The sequence below is a fragment of the Emydura macquarii genome, unplaced genomic scaffold, assembly GCF_026122565.2.
Source record: "Emydura macquarii macquarii isolate MOO-44397 ecotype Brisbane River unplaced genomic scaffold, CSIRO-AGI_Emac_v2 contig_2321, whole genome shotgun sequence".
In the NCBI taxonomy this organism is placed as follows: domain Eukaryota; kingdom Metazoa; phylum Chordata; order Testudines; family Chelidae; genus Emydura; species Emydura macquarii.
This window is the reverse complement of record NW_027132458.1, coordinates 1,501,406-1,522,979: the sequence shown is the minus strand read 5'-3', so window position 1 is coordinate 1,522,979 and position 21,574 is coordinate 1,501,406. Positions and strand designations below refer to the sequence as shown.

The window sequence follows — 21,574 nt, the reverse complement described above, 5'->3', positions numbered from 1 at the left end:
TAATCTTTGTACAAAATATGCCTTGTGAGCTTCTGAGGTATCGTTTGAAAACTAACAAGTCTGGTCAATAAAATCATGGTGAATTGTGTGTGGCAACATTATATGTAAAGTTGTGATGTTATTAGCACATTCAAAACCACATAGCTCTGCCTAGGCAAAGTTGTTAAACAGGTCTCTCTCTCTCTCTCTTTCACCTAAAAAGACAAAAGCACCATGACCATAGTGACTCTGGGAGAGATCCTGACCAAGGAAAGGGACAGTCACCATCTTGCTGGAAGACTGTGCGTGAGACAGACCATCTTAAGCAAAGCCTTGAACCAAAACTTGCTAGATTAAGTTTTAGACTTTCAGATGCAAGTTTTCACTATTATTTGCTTGTAAGCATCACTTATACTTTAATTCACTTAAAATCCTATCTTCTTTTGTTAACAAACTGTATTATCTTTTAATCTAAACCAATCCAGTGTTGTGGTTAAACTGAACTGTTTGGTAACTCCAGTTAAAGTAGAAAACAGTTGAATATTGACTCTGTTCCGGAGCAAGGAACCTTGATATCTGAAGTGTCCAGTAGAGGGCTGGACAGTACAAACCACACGCTTTTGGGAAAATTCGGGACTGGGAGTGTGTTGGAGTCACCCTTGCAAGCAGTAACCAAGGCTGGTGGAAACCAGAGTGTGACTAGTGTGTTGCTGCCAGGCTGCTGGAGTCAGAGCTGCTGGACCAGGGCTACAGTTACACACAGACACTCAGGGTGTGACATACATGCTTTAAGGCTGTTTGTGAGTGGCCTACACTGGGAGCTACAACAGCAAAGCATGGTGAGGCACCCAAGATTGCAGGACTGGTAATGACACAATCCATCACAGAAGAATATGTTTAATGTATTATGTGTCTCTGGTTTTTTCTCCAGATCGGAGGAAAAGCTCTGAGAAGCTCAAAAGAAGCTGGTTTAATAAAAGATATTACCTCACCCACTTTGTCTCTCCCATATCCGGGCACCAACATGGCTACAACAACCTACAATTCTAGAATGCTGGGTCATTGGTTTGTTTAAACACTTTAATATTTTTAATTAACAGGTTCAATATGACATGGGCAAAAAGCACATGGCTTTTATGATGGGTGTGACAACAGACGGTGTAAAACAGGATATTGAAATAATGAATAAGTGGTTTAAAATATACAGGTTTGAAACACCTTCAGGTGGGAACAGGCATCTTTAAAACTGCATCATAACAGCAAGAGAGTTTGATATGAAACATTTTGTTTACCTGCCCAATTGTATATTTGTTAAATTCAGCTGGCTATGAAGCACTCATTCAAATCTATTTAATCTTTCAGCATATTGCCAGCTCATTTAAATCTATTTCTTCTGCCACTACTTCATTTTTATTAAATTACATTGGCAGTGTTGCCAACTTTCAAGATATGATGTTTTGGTTAAAGCTCCAGCTGCTGGAATTAAGAAGGAGAATCCCAGCTTTCATTTCGAAAGAAAGAAATTTGTAGCCCTCAAGGTTGTAGAGTAAAGCCTGAAAATGTGACCCGAGTAAACCCAGAAGGCTCAACCAAAAGAAAAAACAAAACCCCGACCTCAAAATGTGGTGGGTTTTTTTTTTCAATTCTCATTATTTTAAAACCAATCTTGTGATGTTGAGGCTGTAACTTATTATTTTGGAATGCTTGTGGCTGGCAATACTGGATTAAACAGCTTTTTATAAAGGGAAAGTCAGAAGGCTGAGCTCCAGCTGTGTGGGAAGACACCAGAACTGAGTATGTGCTGTCATGTGGAGATGGACTTTATTTTCAGACCCTGAGGATTATTAAGAACTAGTTCTGTTATTAAACTGGTCTCAGGCAGGCTGGTGTTAATACAGTAAAGAATTGTTTCTGCTTCTAAATTAGTCCCAGCAGGGGGGAGCTGCTATCCACATGAGAACCTGTGTGCTGTTCTTAAGGGGCCCTTCTAAGGGGTAAACAGATATAGGTGCCACACAGTGACCTCTGGCCACAAGGGGGCACTCAGGAGGCTGCTCCTTTGTTTAAATAACTTAAGGCAGATATTGCTTTGCATGACCTGGCAGAAGGCTCTCCAATGATTAAAACAAACAAGTCTTTGCAGATCATGACATGGAGTGGCATATAAAATGTGCAATCTATCTGGGTAAGAGTACTTCAGAGGTGGCTTGCAAAGGAAACCATTTGGGCTTCTGCACTTAGCTTGCTTATGATGTACAGTAGAACCTCAGAGTTAGGACCCCCAGAGTTACGAACTGACCCATCAAGCCCACACCTCATTTGGAACCAGAACTACACAATCAGGCAGCAGCAGAGACAACAACGAAAAAGCAAATACAGTATAGTACTGTGTTAAACATAAACTACTAAAAAAAAAAAGTTTTGACAAGGTAAAGAAACTGTTTCTGTGCTTGTTTCATTTAAATTAAAATGGTTAAAAGCAGCATTTTTCTTCCACATAGTAAACTTTCAAAGCCCTATTAAGTCAATGTTCAGTTGTAAACTTTTGAAAGAACAATCATAACATTTTGTTCTGAGTTACAAACAACCTCCATTCCTGAGGTGTTCATATGTCTGAAGTTCTACTATACAAATGCAGCCTGAAACATTTTTATAGGTTATTATTCAGCTTGTTTTTTTCCATTAGGAATTCAGGGCCACATAAGACCTATGCAGCACATCAGGACTGGGCTAAACAGGTTTTGTACTGATTTAACTATTTTTGATTAGGGATGTGACTTTTTAAAAATTGAAGTAGTTAAATTGGTACAAAAATTGTGTGTAGCCCAAGCAGGGAGGATCTGGGTTGGGGTGACTAGTCACTTACTCTGGAAAGCCATAATTGGCAGGAACTGGAATAATTTCTCTCTCCTGCCTCTTCGCTCAGACCCTCTGTCCAGGCCTGAGACTGCACCCAGCAATTGTGTGACCTCCTCCTGATTGCTAACTCTGATCTCTATGGGAGACTCTTTCAACCTAGAAAAGCTGTATACATTGCTCCTGAACTGGCTGATCAAAAAAGCTCATTTCCTACTCAATAGCAGTTCAGTCACCTTCTATAAATTACATATATAGTCTCTTTAGGATGTTCCTTTAAACTAGTTAGCTTCATTATAGTACTTTCCAACACTATTTTCTATCACATTTCGATTTTTTTCTATATTAGTACAAGATCAAAGAAAATCAGCTCTTTGAGATTGTATATTTTCCTTCACTTACAAATAAAATCAAACAACAGCTTTCAAGAAGTTATTGTGACATCATTGGTTTCTTTACCAGCCTTCTACAGGGCATCTCTTCTTCCTTGGGTTTGTAGAAGCACAGACTTCTTCATGAAACCCAATTTAAACTTCTTTATATAAAACCCAAATCTACAGTTTAGCCTGCTTACCTGCTTGGAACAACTTCTGCAAAGGGGAAATTTTTTTGTTAATGCTCACTGGTAAGAGATTGACTTGTGTCTTGAAGCACGAGGTTTTGTGTTTATCATAGATTTGGTTTTATACTAGTAATACTGTAATGTGAAATTTATGTATATACATAACTCTGGACACTAACAAAACTAGCCAAAAGACGTTATTCCTCATGTTGTTCCTTCATTCTGACTTCTTATGTTAAAGGTCTGCCTGAAGCTTCCTTTTGTAGCTAATGTAAAATATGCACGTTTCTACAATACCTCAACTCCCTTTTCCTCATCTTCTGAACAGAATTCACAGAAACTGTTGCTGAGACATTTTTCAACAGAAAATTTATCCCACCAAAACTGGAGATGTATTGAAAATGATTTATTTTTCAGGAAAATGTAATTTTCTATTAAAATTTATTATTGTTATGGCAGATTTTGAAACAAAATTAAAACATCTTCCTTTGTTTTGGTTGTTACACTGACTGCAGTACCCGATGTTAACCGGCTGGTGTCATCTGAATGCTGTATCAGGAGTGACTCCGGCATGGTGCTTGCAGTAGGTTTTATAACGCCGGAAGCCGACTGGCTGACCGTTCAACGCAGCTCCAGCCAAAGGATCTCACGCTGATTCCGGGGAGGCTGACATGACAGACGCTATTCTCTTGTGCACTCACCGATTAAAGGAAGAGCAGAGCGAGCAACCCGGAAACACATTGGGGGGGACAAAGAGATTAGCAATTTGGCGTTTCATTGAAAGCAGAATGCAAACTGAAGGCTAGCAGCCGGTGTTTAGACTACTAAAGAAAGCCCACTCCATTACCGTGCTGGGTGGTCTGGAAATGCATTTGTAATATCCCACACAACTGGATTCCTGGCGTTTAAAGGTGAATATAGCTACTTGTTTTGTTGTAAGATCTGACCTCGAAGGCCAGGGAAAAGTTGGGAAGGTGTATTTGGGTGACCCCTTCCTCTGTTGGAACTGTTCTAAAACAAGACAGAGTCTGGAAGGATTTACAGGAATAGTCAGCACAAAGTCTGTTAAAAAGGCAGACATCTTCCTAGGGATGAAACTGCTTAATGAGGAGATAATAACCAGATCGGAAGGAAACTGCAAAGAGCAGAAAAGACAGAGAAATTGACTAGAGAACTTAGTGTGTGTGTGTGTTTGCTTGTTTTAAGTATACATTTAAATATTAACAAAGAGAGAAAAATAACCTCCATTTTTCAGTGTAGTCTCTATATTTTTGGCAAAAAGGATATGTTTTGTTTTCCGGTGTTCCTTTTGAATTGAGGATATGTTTTTTCTTTTCTTTTCTTTTCTTTTTTTTTTTAAAGTCATCAAATGTGATTTGAGTTTGGGATTAAGTGGCTACTCCCAGATGTGAAGATGTCAAGAGGATTTATCAGAAATGATGATCACTTAAACTCACAGATCTTGTTCAGATCCAGTTTTTTTTCTGTCTCCAGGAAGGAGGGGGGCGTAGTGGGGGGTGGAGCAGACATCTGTTTAACTGCATATAAAACATAATCCCCTCATTTCTGTGTCCAGCTTCTTAAATGATCCAGAAAACCAAGCCTCCTCTGCTCCAGGCTCAAGATGTAGGAGACAAGATGGAAAGACTAATGGTAAGGAAATGGAAAAGGGTGTGTGGATAGATGTGTTTTTATTTGAATGCCACAATCCCTGGAATGGAAAATTTAAAGGAAGGAAGGAATGACACGATGTTGTATCATCCTGAAAAACCTAGTGTATATTTGTCCCCTTAAGAGTATGCTTTGCATGCTTGTGTATTCTGAAGTCTTCTGTATTGGGCACTGCAGGATTTCTCTTACTGGAAACTGAGGAAGTTCATGTAGAGAAATCCCAGTCTTTTCAGTTCAGAAGAGATCAAAACTGGGGTTTACACAGATGGAATTACAAGATGTTTCTTTCCTAATATTTGTATTGATTATTCTTAAACAAATACACAATCTTAAAACCATCATCAGTAGGGTTCAATTCCAATGTGAGCATTCAGGAGTCAGAAAACATTTCCAGAATCCCACAAAAGATTTCAAGTGGGATAGTAAATCAAGGTCTTGGTAATATAGTATTAGTTCAAAATGCTGCAGTATCACTATTGTAAGTTGTAGTGCTTTGGAACATTGCAAACGCAGGAGTATTTTTCTGTAGAGAAGGGTTGCAGTTTATTACAAATAGCTGCACGTGGAAGGGCAGGGTCTATTGATAGTTAGCACGGGGATTGCAGTATACTATGAAGTTGCATGATACGATGAGAGGTATATAGAACGTGGGTGCTGTAAATGGGGTGAGTTTGCTATAGATTCATGGAGAATTTCATCTTGCAAGGTACAATGCAGCATGTTAGCTGTTGTGTGGTGGAGAGGCTCTGTTGATGTTTCATTGGTGTGCTGAGGCTATTGGGGACAGTTTTGAGGGTTTGTTATATTGGTGTGTAGGTATAGTTATGTGTATTGTGGGTTACAGAAGCAGATTCACTGGGGTTGCATGGTGGGGCTGCAGTTCAATATTAGAGGTTGCGTGGCTTACAGTGGGGAGCAGTGCTGGGTTTTGCAGGATGTGTAGAGGGTATGCAATATGCAGTGTGGTATATGCAAGACTGCACGATGACTGGGGCCAGAGAACTTGTGTGTTATATGGTTGAGAGAGTAATGCAGTGCATTGGGATGTGCCTGGTACTGGGGTGCAGTAAGAGGATTGCATGGCACACATGGAGATTGTATAGCAATGAGGGGGTCAGTGGGTGGATCCAATGAAAGGTGTTGTAGAGGCTGTCTGGCACGTGGCGAGGCCTTGAGGCATGCTAGGAATGTGCAGTACCGTTGATTGGGGAGTGTATAGCATGGGAGTGCAGGTGTGCTGTTTGTGGCATGTCAGTGTATACCTGGATGATACGGGCGGTGCACGGCAGCATATGGTCTATACTGGAGGTGGGTGGGGGCAGCGCAGGGCAATGAAAGGTCTTTAAGGAGTAGAGGCTGTCTGGCACGTGGCGAAAGAGCCTTGGGGCTGGGAGGCATGCTAGGACATCACTGCCTGCAATGTCCGGGCTGGGACAGTTGATTGGGGAGTGCAAGGTATGTCGTGGATGGGATGGGGGACCCGATCTCTCTGCTGTGATCCTCTGCTAGGCCCAGGCAGGCATGCTCCTGTCCTGGCTAGGGGAAGGATGTGCTGTTTGTGGCTATGGCTTGTGCTGGGCCAGACTGTGGATGGGGAGGACCATTGGTGCCATTGTGTGGTGCTGGCTTTGGCAGGTTGCCCTCTGGCTGTTGCTGCCGCAGGACTTGAGCTGCCTTGACTTTTATCAAGCACCTGGGCTTGGCGGAGCTGGGAGACATGCATCTGTCACTTGAGAGTCTCATTACAAAACCATTGAGCTCAGTCCATTCCTGTCCATCCAGAGAGAAAACCTAAGGTTTGCTTTGAGCGGTAGTAAAAATTTTTCATGAAACGTCTCTGGTTTTATTTCCCTGTTTGGCAAGTCAAATTCTGGGAGTTTTTCACGGTTTGGGGTGCAATTACTACTACACACAGCCCGGTGACTGGAAGTTTTTGTAACTGTTTTTATTTGCATTGTAGTGACATCAAGAGGCCTCAGAGTGGAATGAGGCCCCTCTGGTGCCAGGCACCTGAGAGTATATGGCGCAGCCATGGCTGGCCTAGTCAATTGACTCAGGGAACCTTCCCCCTCATGGGGTCATAGAACTCAAGCTCCAGCCCAAGCCTGACCATCTCCACAGCACGTTTTGCAGCCCTGGCCCTGTAAGCCCAAGTCAGCTGACCCGCTTTGGCCACAGGTGTTTAATTGCTGTGTAGACATATCCTTAGACACACACATTTAGATAAAACTCCATTTTGTAAAGTTTCCCCTGCAGTTGCCATAACCTTTTCTTCTTTCCATTTTGGCCTGTTTCATCATGTTGATGAGCATTGCTAAACAGCTGCTCTCTTCCACTGTCAAGGTGCTTGCACCTTCATGGTGGGTGAGGTAATCTCTGTGTATATACGGTTCATAAGGCACTCTTGGCACTTTAGGGTTAAAAAGTGCTGTACAAATTAATAGTATTATTCCATAGCATGGCAGCTCATAAGGAGCACTGTGCCTGATTACAAATAATGTCTTCAGAGATAAATGATACTCACTTTCACAAGACTTAAAACTTGGTTGATTTCATCCAGTAAAAAGAGTGGGTTCGAGTGGGGTGGCAGTACAGTACAGGAAAACCAGGTTCTTAAGGGTCCTCAAGCGTATTGTATTTTATTTTTTTCCTTTTTCCCCAAAAAAGCTCATAGTTATCATGGTCTCATAATGCCTAGGACAGACCACTACATAGAACAAATGGAGGAAAGATTACCTTGGGAATAGTTTATTTCCTGTACCTTATGTTTAATACTCTAATGATGATAATGCTCAAGGAGCTTTACATGGGAGCCTTGTGATATCCATTAGAGAGCAAGAGAGAGAGAGAGATGCTCTAAACGAAAACAAATGTTAGAAGCTGCTTGGTTATAAAAGACTTACTATACCAGTTAAACACATGTCAAGAGAAGCTGAAAACATGAATGCTAGTCTTGAGTTGTCTGGTGTGTCCGAGCAGCATTATGTTAGCAGGATGTGTTCTCGGACTTGGCTCTGTGCAGAGGGCATAGGAGCTCTTTGTCTCTGGTGGATCATGTGAGATGGTTTTATTTAAAGTAAGCTTCTGGCTTGCTTTGTGGCTTATGCTTGAGTCCTCTTTGGATCAGGAAAGAACCAGTTTCAGGAACAAGATTGGGCACTGAAGGAGTGGGAATGAGGAAAAAGAGAGGAAAATAATTAATTCTGCATTTCCAGAGTTTTTGGATTTTCTGCTGAGAAGACATTGTGCTTTGCTTTGAGCACATCCCAACACTCTCCAAGTAACTCCTCACCTTTTAGCGTTTGCTTAGTAGAACAAGAATTATTTTTGGATTTCTCTAGCTTGCTGTGTATTCTGAATTTTGCATTGCAGCTGTCCCTTTCACCTGTTTGCATGCTAATACGTGCTTTTAGACTGTTCTGTTCAAATTCTTATACTTTACCCACCACTGTGCACAACAGTGAAGAGGAAGCCCATGCAGATAAATGAAAAAGCACGTGTAACACCTTTCAAGCGCTTTATAAGGTTTTAGACAACTATTCCTGCCTTCTGAATTGCAATAGCTCAGTATTCATCCACCAAATGCTTCCCCTATCTTCAGAAATTATCCACAAAGCTAGTGAATACTCAATTCCTCCTGTGCTGTTTCCAGCTGAGTTTTTAAATGACTTTTTTTTTAAAGCCAGGACTTCTCTTTCAGATGCATCCAGTGCTAAAGGCCTTTGTATGCGGTTCCATCAGTGGGACCTGCTCTACCCTTCTCTTCCAGCCCCTAGACATGCTTAAAACCCGGCTGCAGACGCTGCAGCCTTCCATCAATGGGTAAGTGCCTGAAGCTTCCATTGTTCGGGGGTCTCATTTTCTTGCTGTCCAGGGCCTGGAGTTGAGGTGTTGCTAACGCCTGGGAAGGCAGAGGAGAGAGAAGGGCTTTATGGGATGGGGTATGTGTGTGGGATGGGTGGTACCTTGCTTGGAATCTTGGACGCTTTGAAGGGTCCCACAAAGTGAAAAATGGTAGGAGAGACCCTAACTTCATGAGCTTTCCCTGGTGATATGCAGCCATAGCATTGGGAGATGTATAGATGAGAGGTCTGCATTCTTTGTTGAAGCAGATATCATAGGTAGACCCATGTGGTTTTGCTCTTTAACTAGTTGTCCACCATCCTTTGGAAAATCCCATATGACTGCTGTATACCTTTGGCACATGGGGAACTGGTGTGTCAATATATCTAACCAACCTCCTCCTCTTGCCTGATATATTTGTCCATGACCCCATCTACTGGTAATCATAGAATCATAGAGTTGGAAGGGACCTCAGGAGGTCATCTAGTCCAACCCCCTACTCAGAGCAGGACTAACCTCAGCTAAATAATCCCAACGAGGGTTTTGTCAAGCCGCAGCTTAAAAACCTCTAAAGATGGAGATTCCACCACCTCCCTAGGTAACCCATTCCAGTGCTTCACCACCCTCCTAGTGAAAAACTTTTTCCTCATGTCCAACCTAGACCTCCCCCACTGCAACTTGAGACCATTGCTCCTTGTTTTGTCATCTGCCACCACTGAGAACAGCCTAGCTTCATCCTCCCTGGAACCCCTTTTCAGATAGTTAAAAGCTGCTATCAAATCCCCCCTCATTCTTCTCTTCTGCAGACCAAACAAGCCTAGTTTCCTCAGTCTCTCCTCATAAATCTTTTGCTCCAACCCCCTAATCATTTTTGTTGCCCTCCGCTGCACTCTCTCTAACTTCTCCACATCCTTTTTGTAGTGGGGGGCCCAAAACTGGACACAATACTCCAAATGCGGCCTCACCAATGCCGAATAGAGGGGAATGATCACTTCCCATGATCTGCTGGCAATGTTCCTACTAATGCAGCCCAATATGCTATTAGCCTTCTTGGCAACCAGGGCACACTGCTGACTCATATCCAGCTTCTTATTCACTGTTACCCCCAGGTCCTTTTCTGCAGAACTGCTGCCTAGCTCGTCGGTCCCCAGTCTGTAGCTGTGTATGGGATTCTTCCGTCCAAAGTGGAGGACTCTGCACTTGTCTTTGTTGAACCTCATCACATTTCTTTTGGCCCAATCCTCCAGTTTGTTTAGGTTCTTCTGTATCCTATCCCTATCTTCCAGGGTATCTACCACTCCCCCTAGCTTAGTGTCATCTGCAAACTTGCTGAGGGTGCAATCTACCCCATCCTCCAGATCATTGATGAAGATGTTGAACAAAACCGGCCCCAGGACCGACCCCTGGGGCACTCTGCTTGTGACCGGCTGCCAACTAGACATGGAACCATTGATCACTACTTGTTGAGCCCTATGCTCTAGCCAGTTCTCTGTCCATTTTATAGTCCATTCATCCAACCCATACTTCCTTAACTTGCTGATAAGAATACTGTGAGAGACCGTATCAAAAGCTTTGCTAAAGTTAAGGTATATCACGTCCACCACTTTCCTCACATCCACAGAGCCAGTCACTAGTCCACAGACACTAGTCACTCCAAAGGTGATGAACTATGATGGTACTAATGTGACTGTGATGTCATAGTGATTCCATATGCTGTCAGATAATCCCAGTGGGAGTGACAGTGGCATTGTAAACCATGGGATGGAGGCAGCATTGAATGAACAAGGAGGAGCAGACTGAATAGGGAAAGAGAGCTTCTGAAGATGCAGTAGCCAGTACACCGGTGGAGTGCTTTGGGTGGCTGAAGGAGGATTAGGGCAGAGCTGTAGGGTAAATCCCGTGGGATAACAGCTGCAGTACATCTATTTAATTCTCTTCTTGTTTTCCTTCTAGGTCAGGTCGTGTTGGGATGGTAACTTTGTTCATTAGGGTTGTTCGTGCAGAAAGCATCCTGGGGCTCTGGAAAGGGGTCTCACCAGTAAGTGACTATTTTAACCCTGACTTTTTCTTACCTAGCATCTGTTAGTAACTGGCTTAGAATTTGAAAGGTATTTAGGTGTTGCTCCACTCCACTCAGTGTTGCAAGGCCAAAGTGATTTAGCCGTCTAATTCCCATTTTCAAAAGCAACTTAGTGCCTAAGTCTCACTGAAGGGCAGTAGTTTTAAGGCAGTGGTGTTCTCAACCTTTCCAGATTACTGCACTCCTTCCAGGAGTCTGATTTGTCATGCGTACCCCTAAGTTTCACCTCATTTAAAAACTTGGACTTCGGCCTCAGCTCCGCTCAGCTTTTTGCCCTGAGCCCCAACAAGCCCAGTCCTGGCTGTGGCAACCCCATTACAATGAACTTCCCTCACAGTTTGAGAACCGCTGATTATAGTATATAGAAAAGTTAGTATTAACGAATCGTTGTGTGAAATTTTAGTATGTACTGACTTCGCTAGTGCTTTTTATGTAGCCTGTTGTAAAACTAGGCAAAGGTCTAGATGAATGATGTAGCCCCTGGAAGACCTCTGCGTTCCCCCAGGGATACGCTTACGCCTGGTTGAGAACCACCGCTCTCAGGTTCCTAAGTGACCAAGTGACTTTTGAAAATGGGACGGAGCCATCTATGTCAGTGTTTCTCAATCTTTTAAGTAGCAAGTACCCCCAACTTCTGAAAATTTTAATAAGTGCCCCAACACTCAATTTTTCACTCTGAGAAATACAGTCTTTTCCCCCTTTACTGCTGGATGACTGTATTTCTTGTAAAGCAGGAGAGTTTTGGGTTCTGCAATGCTGTGTGGCTGTGGCAGATCACAAAACCCCCTGCTGTTTCTCCCATCCTTCCTCAGTATAGGAGCAAAGGTCAACACGAGTCAATCACTATGGCCTGATGGCAGGATCAAGTGGTGTTCTCATCACACAGGCGGGAACTTGTGAGGTATGAGCAGGCTCTAGCGGCCAACCAGAGTGGATAGCAACACTCCCCACGGCCATCCCCAGGGGGTGAGGGCCTGGGGCAAATCACACTGTGTGGGCCCCCCCTTAAGATTTTTATACAGGTAAAATCTGGGGCTGTCTAGCTGAGCAGTGAAATTGACAAGTAAGCCTGGGCATAAAGCTGGGCTCCAGGACTGGGCAAGCCGTTGGGCTCTCCACCTGGCTTTCTGGGCACTGGGCTTTGAGCTGGGGAGGGGAGTTGCCACCTGGGCAAGTTGCAGTTGGCTGCCAGCCCGGGAGGTGGACGACTGCCACCTGCTCCAAGCTGGGGCAGAGGAGGCTTCCGCTCAGGCTGGGACCCAGGGATGCGGGCAGACAGCTGCTGCCCATCTTCAAGCCAGGATGCAGTCTCTCAGCTCAGAGCTGGGGGACGAGTGGCAGCCACCCAGCTGTGAGTCCAGCTCACAGGGCACACAGGGCTGCCGCCGGGCTCTCACCTGGGAGCTGGGACTGCGTGGGACACGGGCAGCTGCCAGCTGGCTTCTCAAAAAGCCGGCGGCGGCCGCCCAGCCTCCCAGGACTGGGGCAGCTGCCGCCCAGCCTCCCAGGTAGGAGGTGGGACCGGGCGGGAAGCCGGCAGCTACCGCCCGCCTCCACCAGAAGTTGGCGGCTGCCACCCGCCTCCCTTCAGTGGGTTTTTTTTGCTGCGTACCCCTTGCCTATGTCTCGGAGGTATGCGTTCCACAGGTTAAGAAACTATGATCTATGTCACTTAGAGGCTGAGCGACACTGAGGAAAGACATGTCTAATTAATAAATACTTTTAAAAATCGAGGCCTGTATGTTTGCAACAGCCGGTGCACTGGCCTAAGCCTGTTTCAGCCCCTGAATGTGTATGTGGTTGGGGAACTTGAAATGGGGATGGAGTCTTTGGGTGAAATCTTGGCCCCACTGAAGTCGATAGCAAAACTCTTGACTTCAGTGGAGTTGTGATTTTTGCCCTTCACCTCTTCTCCCTTCTTCAGTGTACCGACTTTTTTCTTTCAGTGACCCTACCCCAGCAGGTTTAACACTCTCTTCTATTAGTGTTCTACAGTGTGTTTTCTCTCCATTTCTCACTCCTCTGCAGTCCTTCGCAAGATGCATTCCTGGGGTCGGGATTTACTTCAGCACCTTGTACACAATGAAGCAGTGCTTTCTCTCGGATCACTCCCCCACAGCCCTAGAATCTGTCTTTCTGGGTATTAGCTCTCGTACGGTAGCAGGGGTTTGCATGTTGCCCGTGACTGTGGTGAAGACACGGTATGAGGTGAGAACTTTCATACTCCTAGAACTTTCTGGTCTGCTCTTGTGTTGTGATATCAGACCCTCTCTTACAACACACAGTTCTTCAGTCTGGGGTATCAGGGACAGAGAAACTGAGATCCTATATGTTGCTTCTATACTGTGCAAGGTGCTTAAATACTGCAATGGTGGGTGTGGTGTGAAACCTAAATAGACTGAAAAATTCTCCTCGCTCACATATCTGGTGCAAGTAACTATTTTATTTGTTCAGCAAGAAATATAATATTTATATCATTACCATCATGGCAAGAGTGGGGGAGAGTAGCTGTTAACACTCTTGCAAGGCTGGTCTGTAATATCCAGTAAGTGTATGATGTATATTTATTTATCAAGTATTATTTCCATTTCATAGATCTGCAATGCAGGAGAGAGTGTTCAAATTCCCCTCCTCATCTCTTGCTTCCTTGGTGGAGATTGCTGGGGAGGCACCTTGCTTATCCCTGCGAGGAGACTGGGGTTAAGCCTTCCAGCCAATGCAAGCGGATGAAGTGGGAGAAGTAAATAGTTATAGAAAAAGTAGCTGATAAAATATCAGTGCTAAAACATGTGGGAAGTTCTGTTGCTGACACTGTATCCATACTACGGCGCTCTGCCTCTTCTGTGATATCACTGGAATAGTTCCTATGTCGTCTTGTCTCATGTGTATATATACTTAGAAATATGCTGTAACTACCATATATGATTGGCCTTGGGAAAGGAGAAATCTGTTGGGCTGCCAGTGACTTTGCCTATATAGCCACCTGGTATAACTGCACACCCCTTGTGGTGGTGCATGTGAGGTATCTAGGAGACCCACTGTGTGTAGGGAAGTGATTTCACCTGAAGGCTTGCTCAGCAATGATGTCCCAGCACAAAGGACCCTATATCTGACATGCAGGTTACTGTTTTTGTGTGTCCTCTGCAGAGTGGGAAGTATGGCTATGAGAGTGTGTATGGAGCCTTGAGGAATATCTATCGGACAGAAGGGGCCAGGGGCTTGTTCCGTGGGCTGACAGCAACGCTCCTGCGTGATGCACCCTTTTCTGGCATCTATTTGATGTTCTACACCCAGACCAAAAAAGTCATGCCTCAGGGTAAGGCTGAAAGTGGCTGTAATAACACAGAAGGTGATTCTTCTTCTCACCCTCAGCACCCTTGGGTTTCTGTCCACATGCTTTACTTTGGCCTTTTTCTGGGTGGTTAAAATGATCCTTTATAGGGTTTAAGTGCACTCGAGTGAAAATGACCAGGGTCTCATGTTTGTGTTTGGGGGACTCTGGTATACATTGCACAGAGAATGCATCGTGCTTCATGGTGATATGTTGATTTTGCCAAAGGGGAAAGTATGAGACAGATATTCAGGGCTGGAATTACCAAGCATGGGGTACTGTGGGTTAGGAATGAGGTGTTGGCAGAGCTGTGTGCAGGGAAAACTTGCCCAGCACCTGACATCGCCAGTCGCTCATTTTCGTGCACACTGTATAGTTCCCCTACACTCCTGCAATCTCTGCTAAATTGAGACTTGCCTAATTTTGGTGTGAGAGCTTTCTCCTCTGCAACTTCTGCCATCTAAAACAACCTTTCTTTATCTCTGTGTGTTTGTCAAATTCAGACCCTGGGGAAGCGATTTCTGCTTCTCCAAAATTAGCATTGCTGTGTCTATTTTCTAATCTCCTTTGAAAAGTCTCTTTTCTCTGTACCTGTAATATCTCTCTTCCTCAGCTATTTATTTTATAATTTGGTAACTATTTGGTTTGCGATACAGCTTATAAGAAATGTACAGAATAGAATTGTACTGCATTATGTCTGTCTTTTGCTCCATTCCAGACCAATTTGATCCAGCACTCAACCCCTTAGTGAACTTCAGCTGTGGAATCTTTGCTGGAATCCTGGCTTCACTAGCTACACAGCCTGCTGATGTAATCAAAACCCACATGCAGCTGACACCTGAAAAATACTGCTGGACGGGGCAGGCCATAGCCTTAATTTTCAAGGTGAGGCTGAGACGACTGTCTTAATGTGCGAATGTAGCCTCAGTTCTGGGCCCTTCACCAGAGATGTAGATTTGATCAGAAGGTTTTCACCTTCATCTCTAAAGCAGACCTTCAAATGAGCTTCCACTGTGTTATACGAAGAGAGATTTGAACTTTTCACCTCTTGGTCACTGGTTCACGTACAGCTCGGGTCAGTAGAGACTGAAGTTACTCCCATCTGATACCTGGTTGGTGGTCTCAGTCCAGTTCCCATTGGGCAGATAGCCACATCAGTGTCCTTGGGAGCAGACAGCTCCCAGCAAGCTGCTGCTGTTTGTTCCTTGTTCTGCCTGAGCTGTATGAAAATGAATGTGCTAGACAGTTAACTAGGCCCCATCACCTGATTATTCCTGGTGCTCCACCATCCTTTATCTGTGTTCACAGGACAAATCCCTTGTAAAAGCAAACTCTCTCTAGCTGAGTGTGGTGAGTGAGTGAATGAGAAGGGGAGGAAAGTCGTATGCATTTGGGCATGTTACACCTCACCCCCCACATAAGTAATTTAACTTGTACCTGAGCCGTCGTATGACTAGACTAGGGGTTTCACTTCACCTTTCTTCACTCCATTAAAAAGAGCACTTTTACCCTTAGACTATTAATAATAGAATGTATTTACTGATTCACTTACTCACTTCAGTTGTGTAAGCAAATAATCTTGCAGGACCTGGTCTAGTTCTGGGCTGCTGGCACTCCTGGTATATCACTGTAGAACCCCTGTGATTGCCAAACTGAGGCAGGAGGACTTTTGTAATATGCTGCTTTATAAACACTAGCTTCAAGGATAAATGGGCTATAAAACAATTATCTGTCCTTTGAACACTAGCAAGAAGGGAATGTACAGATCTACTATCCAGGGAACTGGGTGGGGATGCACTGGAATGGATACCCCAGTGGAGCACTCATTGACCTGTATTTGGCCCCAGATATGCATGCCCATTGGACACTAGCCCAAGATGTGATTCACAACCCCTGGGATGCAATTCTTGGGGTTACACAACAACAAAGTTGGGTTACAGTTGTTCTGACATTGGGTTATCTTGCTGATGAGGCGACTCTTGGCTGTTTCTTCACTGCAAATGAGAACCTGCAAACTCAGAATGAAAGATCTGGAGCTGAATTTTGCAGCTCAGGTCCATATCAGTCCTCCTGCCTAAAGTTTGAGTCTGTTGAATTTGGGTTGCAGCCACGCTTCTGCTTAGACTCAATTTGCTGCCATTCAGAATTTCTTCCTGGTCAATTAATACAAATCCTATGCCGAGCTTTAAAAACACTTATGAGCAATTCTGTAAATATTAACTGATACACAATTCTAAAGTAAGGCTGGTCACTATATTAAATGACCTAAAGTGGGTTGTTTCTTGTCTATTCCTTTTTTGCTGGGCAGAAGTGGGGCTTTCCCTGCATGCCTTGTGATTCTCCTCCCTCTTCTTACTATTCTATACTGTCTCATGGTACAGCTGCTGTCCAATCACTGCTGTTCCTTCATCATCATCAGGAGTCGCTGCAGTTGAATGGTCCTAGAGATCTTTTCCCTGCTGCTATCCCTCTGGCTGAGTACTGTGTGAGCTTGGATTTCTCAGGCACTAGGGGACTGGTACAGAATGTATTTCAGTGCAGACATGGGATATGCCATCCAATAGATGTCTAGGAATTAAATAAAGTGAGACAGATGTGTATTTTGTCTCCTCCTGCAGGACTATGGACTGATTGGCTTTTTCCGTGGTGGCGTCCCCCGTGCCCTGCGGCGCACTCTGATGGCAGCAATGGCATGGACTTTATATGAGCAGATGATGGCAAAAATGGGGCTGAAATCCTGAAGGATTTGTAGTGGAGGAGATCAGCCTAAGACCTTCTCTCGCTCACCTGGATAAGCTGGTGAGACTGGTGATTTCCCAGTTCTGCAGGAGGGCATCTTTGTTCCACCGTAGTGGAGCGATACAATTCGTAATGCAGGGAAACAGGCTGCAAAACGTGCCCTCTGACACAGTTGCAAGTAGGGGAGAGAAGGCTTTGAGCTTGCATCTTCAGAATAAAGCATTCCAGGAGGACTGTACCATTCAACTTGCTTGGAAGATGAAAGGATTTCAGTATCCTACGAATTACGTGGACTGTTCAGATAAACCCCTTTAGAATAGTCCTCTGTGCGCTGAGAAGACTTTGCACAGAAGCCTGCCGAGGCATTTGAGGAAGAAGTGATGGCGACTTGGACTACAGAACCCAGCACTTTTCTATCCCGGTGGTGTACCCAGTCTGCAATCCCAGACCCTGTGTCATTTGACACAAACCCTGTTATCTGTCAGTGTATTTTGCTTCTTCACCCGAGGGAAAGGAAGGGAGAGAATGCTGAGACGCACAGTGTAACCATCTGTTTCAGAGTTTGCTTACTGTGATTCTTAATGTATGTATTAGAGTGAGAGAGGTGTGTGTGGGGAAATGTATGACTGAAAGGTATGCTAGGAAATGCAATCTTACCGTACTTTGCACAGTAACTTTGATGTTGGATAATGTAGCTGGGAACCTCACTGACACCTCCACTGCTTTTATTTAACAAAGACCTCATGATATTCTTCAGCCACTGAATCACTTTCAGAAAGAGCTGCTGATTCTGCATCTACAGCTACACTTATATAGAACTTGGGGAAAATAAAGCACTTTGTAGTTAAACGAGAGAGAGAGCGAGAGAGCAACTTGCTGCTGCTGAGAGCTGCATGGATTCCTGGGAAGTGTTCTCTAGCTTGCTAGGAGTGCTGCTGGCATGCTGCCTGTAATGTGGCTGTTCCAGTGTCCTGCTATTTGGCTCCACCTCCTACCTGTCTCTAGGTCCAAGGGAGACACATCTGTCTTCTATTGTGCATTTCCTGATCCTCTTCGTTATGGAATTAGCTTTTGTGCATGGTTGCACTGTGAGGCTACAAGTTGCTAATAGAGTAGAACACGGTGCTTGTAATGGAAGCAGAAGCCCTATTAGATATTGACAATGGAAATCTCGCTGTGTGGCTGCTGCCAACTGCATTTTTTTTTTTTAAAGAAAAAGCTATTGTGGTCTGTAATCTTTCTCCAAAAGGTTTGAGGGCCTCAGGCCTAGGTTGGGGAAATGTTTCTATGCCTTTTGGGCTCTGTGAAGACTCCAGTAAATATCCTGATTGTTTAGCAAATCATAAGCAATTTTACAGATAAGAGTTTGTGGGTGTTTTTTATTTTTTGAAAAAAAGCTCTGTCTGCTAATTTTAGTTTGTATTCTATCTGTTCTAAGCTTGCAAACAAATCAATGTTGTGCTTTTTCCACACCCCCGCTCCCCCAGTTAGTTAAACTGCTGCTGCTGAAGAGCCAGCAAAGTTGGTGGGAGAGAAGGTTCTCATCCTGTCTCTTTTGGTGCATCCCATGGAGATGATGGTTCTTCTCTTTTTCTTAATATCTAGGTGACCTTTAAATTTAATCTCCAAACACACAGATAACAGGACCCCAGTTTTAACTAAACATTAGTCCTTGTATCATCATTTTTTAAAAATTAAAGTATACATTCTCAGAGCAAATGAAAAAAATGACACTCTCTCTCCCATTCTCCCCCACCCCTCAACATTTCATACCCACATCATCTCTGTAGGGGATATTTAGATTCCAGGAGACATTTTTCATTGGATTATAACAGATCTAAGCTAGTTGAAATTTGAGGCCAATGGTGCCTTTTAAATATTAACCCAAAAAAAGACTGTGATGAGGAATAAGTTATATGGGTCTGATCTTTCAAGGCATCCAAATATTGTCAGCGCCCATTGATTTCTCTAGGAATTGCCTCCCAGGACTGGGGCCTTAGTGAGCTACGGTGGGGGTTTGAATGGGCATGTTAAGGATAGAATGGGGTGTAGTCATTGAACGGAGTGAGCTGATGCAAAGAACTCTGCAAAGTGGCAGGATACAGCATTTGATGTCAACTGCGCCACTTCTGAGACTGGCACTGAACTAGGTCTTCCCTGATGAACACACGGCACTAGCCATCCCCAAATCAGAACTCTTCCTTGTTGTTTTTCTTTAGGATGCAAATTCCTCCTTGACATCTCTTGTTGACTTTTCAGCCAAAGAGGACTGTGGTGGCCCACACTCTTGGGACTGTGTTGAGTGATGTGGGTTGAGCAGTCTGCCTGTACAACACTTAAAGTGCTGCTGTCTTGGACAGCAGGAGATAAAGCCTGGGAATCCCATCTGGGTTACCCGCCTGTCAGTGCAGAGTGACACCAACATGCCCCATGATCCTTCTATCCCTTGGTGGCAGAGAATCAAACCAAGGCTGTACTAGGAGGCTTCAAAATATTAAAATGAAATTCTAAGTTTCTTGTGGCATTTCCTTCTCTGATGTCAGGAGACTCCATTCTTCATTATTGGATGTGGCAGCCCAAAGCCTGAGGAGGTGTCTTATAAGGTGAACTGCAAAGATTGAGATTCCCCCATCAGGATGGAATAGCTGTGTACGTTGCAGAGTTACGTAGAGTTGTGTTCTAAACCAAAAACAGTGAAAATGAATTCCTTTTCTATTTATCTGCCAGGTCCTAAATTCAGAGTTCCATGATGTCATGAGACACCTAAAACACTGGAACATTATAAGTGTTGCAGGCCCTGAACTCTGCTCTTCTCAAGGAAGTGAAGGAAGAACTAACTCAGATATTTTGCTTCAGCATGTACATGAATTACTAGTTGTTACCTAGATTCTGTTACTGATTTTGTGTCTTAAGCGGCATGTTTGGCCTTTCTTTTAAAAGGCTTTTCCCTTCCCCTTCCAGTTGCCTCTTTCTGTGGTGACTAAAGATCAGCTGTCTACTTAAGCCAATATATTGCCAAATCATTTGATTTTTAGGGACACTGTTGAAATAAGAGTTTCTGCAGTAGTATGAAGATGTATGTGTCTTTGACTTGTTCATTAGCCCAGGCTCCTTTAGGGTTTAAGAATTACTGATTTTTAAACAGCTTTGTGTCTCATCAAAGCCTTGGTGCCCTGATGGCAAATGAAGAATCAGGTGAGTTTTGTATTTTGCATTCCCTTCCTCAGGTTTATTACACATGGAGAAAGTTCAAAGTTTTGGCTCAGGGAGGGGATCTTCCTCTGTCATGAGAACAATCTACATCTCTTAGACAGTGATAGACAAGGATATTCCTGAGCCATTATCTTTGCCAAAACAACCCACCCCTTTCCTGTTTTAATTATTCTTTGAAAAACTGTCCATAATAAGCAGCCTTATGAAAGTTTGTACTTTATGACTACTTTATAGCTCTCCTCTTTGGCATCATAAGGTTTTGGCAGAGGCGGAATGACAAAGTACTCCTGGCTTGATATCTGCCTGTGGCTTTCATGGATGTGTGTTATAATTATATTTTAATATGATAGTCAAGTGTGCAACATAGGAACAGAATTTCTACAAACCAAAAAAAGAACCAACTGCTGTGATCTTGTGAGTGAAAATCTCCATGATACTAAATCATCTGAGTGCATCCTTAATATGAAATGACTGGGGCAGTACAGCAGACTCTGGAAGGTGATTTGTTAACAGAAGATTGTCTGGAGCCCATGTTGTGGCTGCAACAAAGGCTTTTATGCCACTTTCCTTGTGCTTTAGGATGTATTTCCCAGAGCATGATCCAGTGTCTTGGAAGAAGATATTTCCCTTGACTTTATTCTTTTTCTATAGGCATTTATTATGCCTACCCACATGACTACCATGGCAGGGCAAAAGCACTGTCTTGAAATGCGACTTAGTTAAGTGAGGTGGAAGGCCAGAAAAAGAACTTGAGAAACTCTGTCTTTTTGAGAAACTCCATTTGCAGCCTTTCTGTACCAGCTGTTTTTCTTGCACTGTTTCAATTGAACTGAAGCTTTAGACCATTGTCTAGGTTTTAAGTGCAATGGATGTATATGTGTCTAATAAAATATATCTGGTAAGAAGGTTTTATTCTATACTGTCGTTTACATTTGTGGCTGCAAAATGGACTGGCATCTGTGGTCTCTGCCTTCCCAAAGAAGGGAGGGGAATGTTTGGTCCTAGTTTCAATGCCTCTCTCTTTGTTTTTTAAAACACCAGGACACAACAGATGGAAAACAAACTCCCTAGTGTGCTGGGTGGGGGGGAAGAGGTGAGGCAGCTAAATTGCCTCCCATTGGGAGCAGTTCTATTAAAGCAATGAAGACCAACATAGCCTTGCAGGTAACGACAGGAGGCACAGTCTAGGTACGTCTACCTGGCAAAACAACCGACCACACTGCAGGGAATCTCAGAGCCCAGGTCAAGTGTGGGCTCCTGTTCTGGGGCTAAAAATAGCTGTGTACACATTTAGGCTTCA

The 21,574-nt window shown here is 43.8% G+C and overlaps 1 protein-coding gene across 4 annotated transcripts; it reads left to right on the top strand.

The window, feature by feature from the left end:
- Nucleotides 1–3,960: 3,960 nt before the first annotated feature.
- SLC25A38 (solute carrier family 25 member 38) lies at nt 3,961–21,191 on the top strand. Of its 4 annotated transcripts, XM_067560858.1 has the most exons (9): nt 3,961–4,308; nt 4,974–5,050; nt 8,769–8,890; nt 10,865–10,949; nt 13,020–13,199; nt 14,139–14,340; nt 15,041–15,207; nt 15,631–15,672; nt 16,941–16,959. In XM_067560858.1, exons 2-8 carry the CDS (start codon nt 4,982–4,984, stop codon nt 15,661–15,663), a joined length of 858 nt encoding a protein of 285 aa, XP_067416959.1. In that variant the 5' UTR covers nt 3,961–4,308; nt 4,974–4,981; the 3' UTR covers nt 15,664–15,672; nt 16,941–16,959. The 4 variants fall into 4 exon arrangements, with proteins under 4 accessions (XP_067416959.1, XP_067416957.1, XP_067416960.1 ...); XM_067560856.1 differs by lacking the exon at nt 15,631–15,672 and having other exon boundaries at nt 16,941–21,191; XM_067560857.1 differs by lacking the exon at nt 15,631–15,672 and having other exon boundaries at nt 3,971–4,308; nt 14,139–14,307; nt 16,941–21,191.
- The last annotated feature ends 383 nt before the right edge of the window (nt 21,192–21,574 follow it).

Excerpts from the sequence above, each read along its gene's own strand:
- SLC25A38 (XM_067560856.1), top strand. The coding sequence starts at position 4,982 with ATGATCCAGAAAACCAAGCCTCCTCTGCTCCAGGCTCAAGATGTAGGA. Across the intron at positions 5,051-8,768 it reads ACAAGATGGAAAGACTAATG|ATGCATCCAGTGCTAAAGGC; the intron begins GTAAGGAAATGG and ends CTTCTCTTTCAG. Across the intron at positions 15,208-16,940 it reads CCATAGCCTTAATTTTCAAG|GACTATGGACTGATTGGCTT; the intron begins GTGAGGCTGAGA and ends CTCCTCCTGCAG.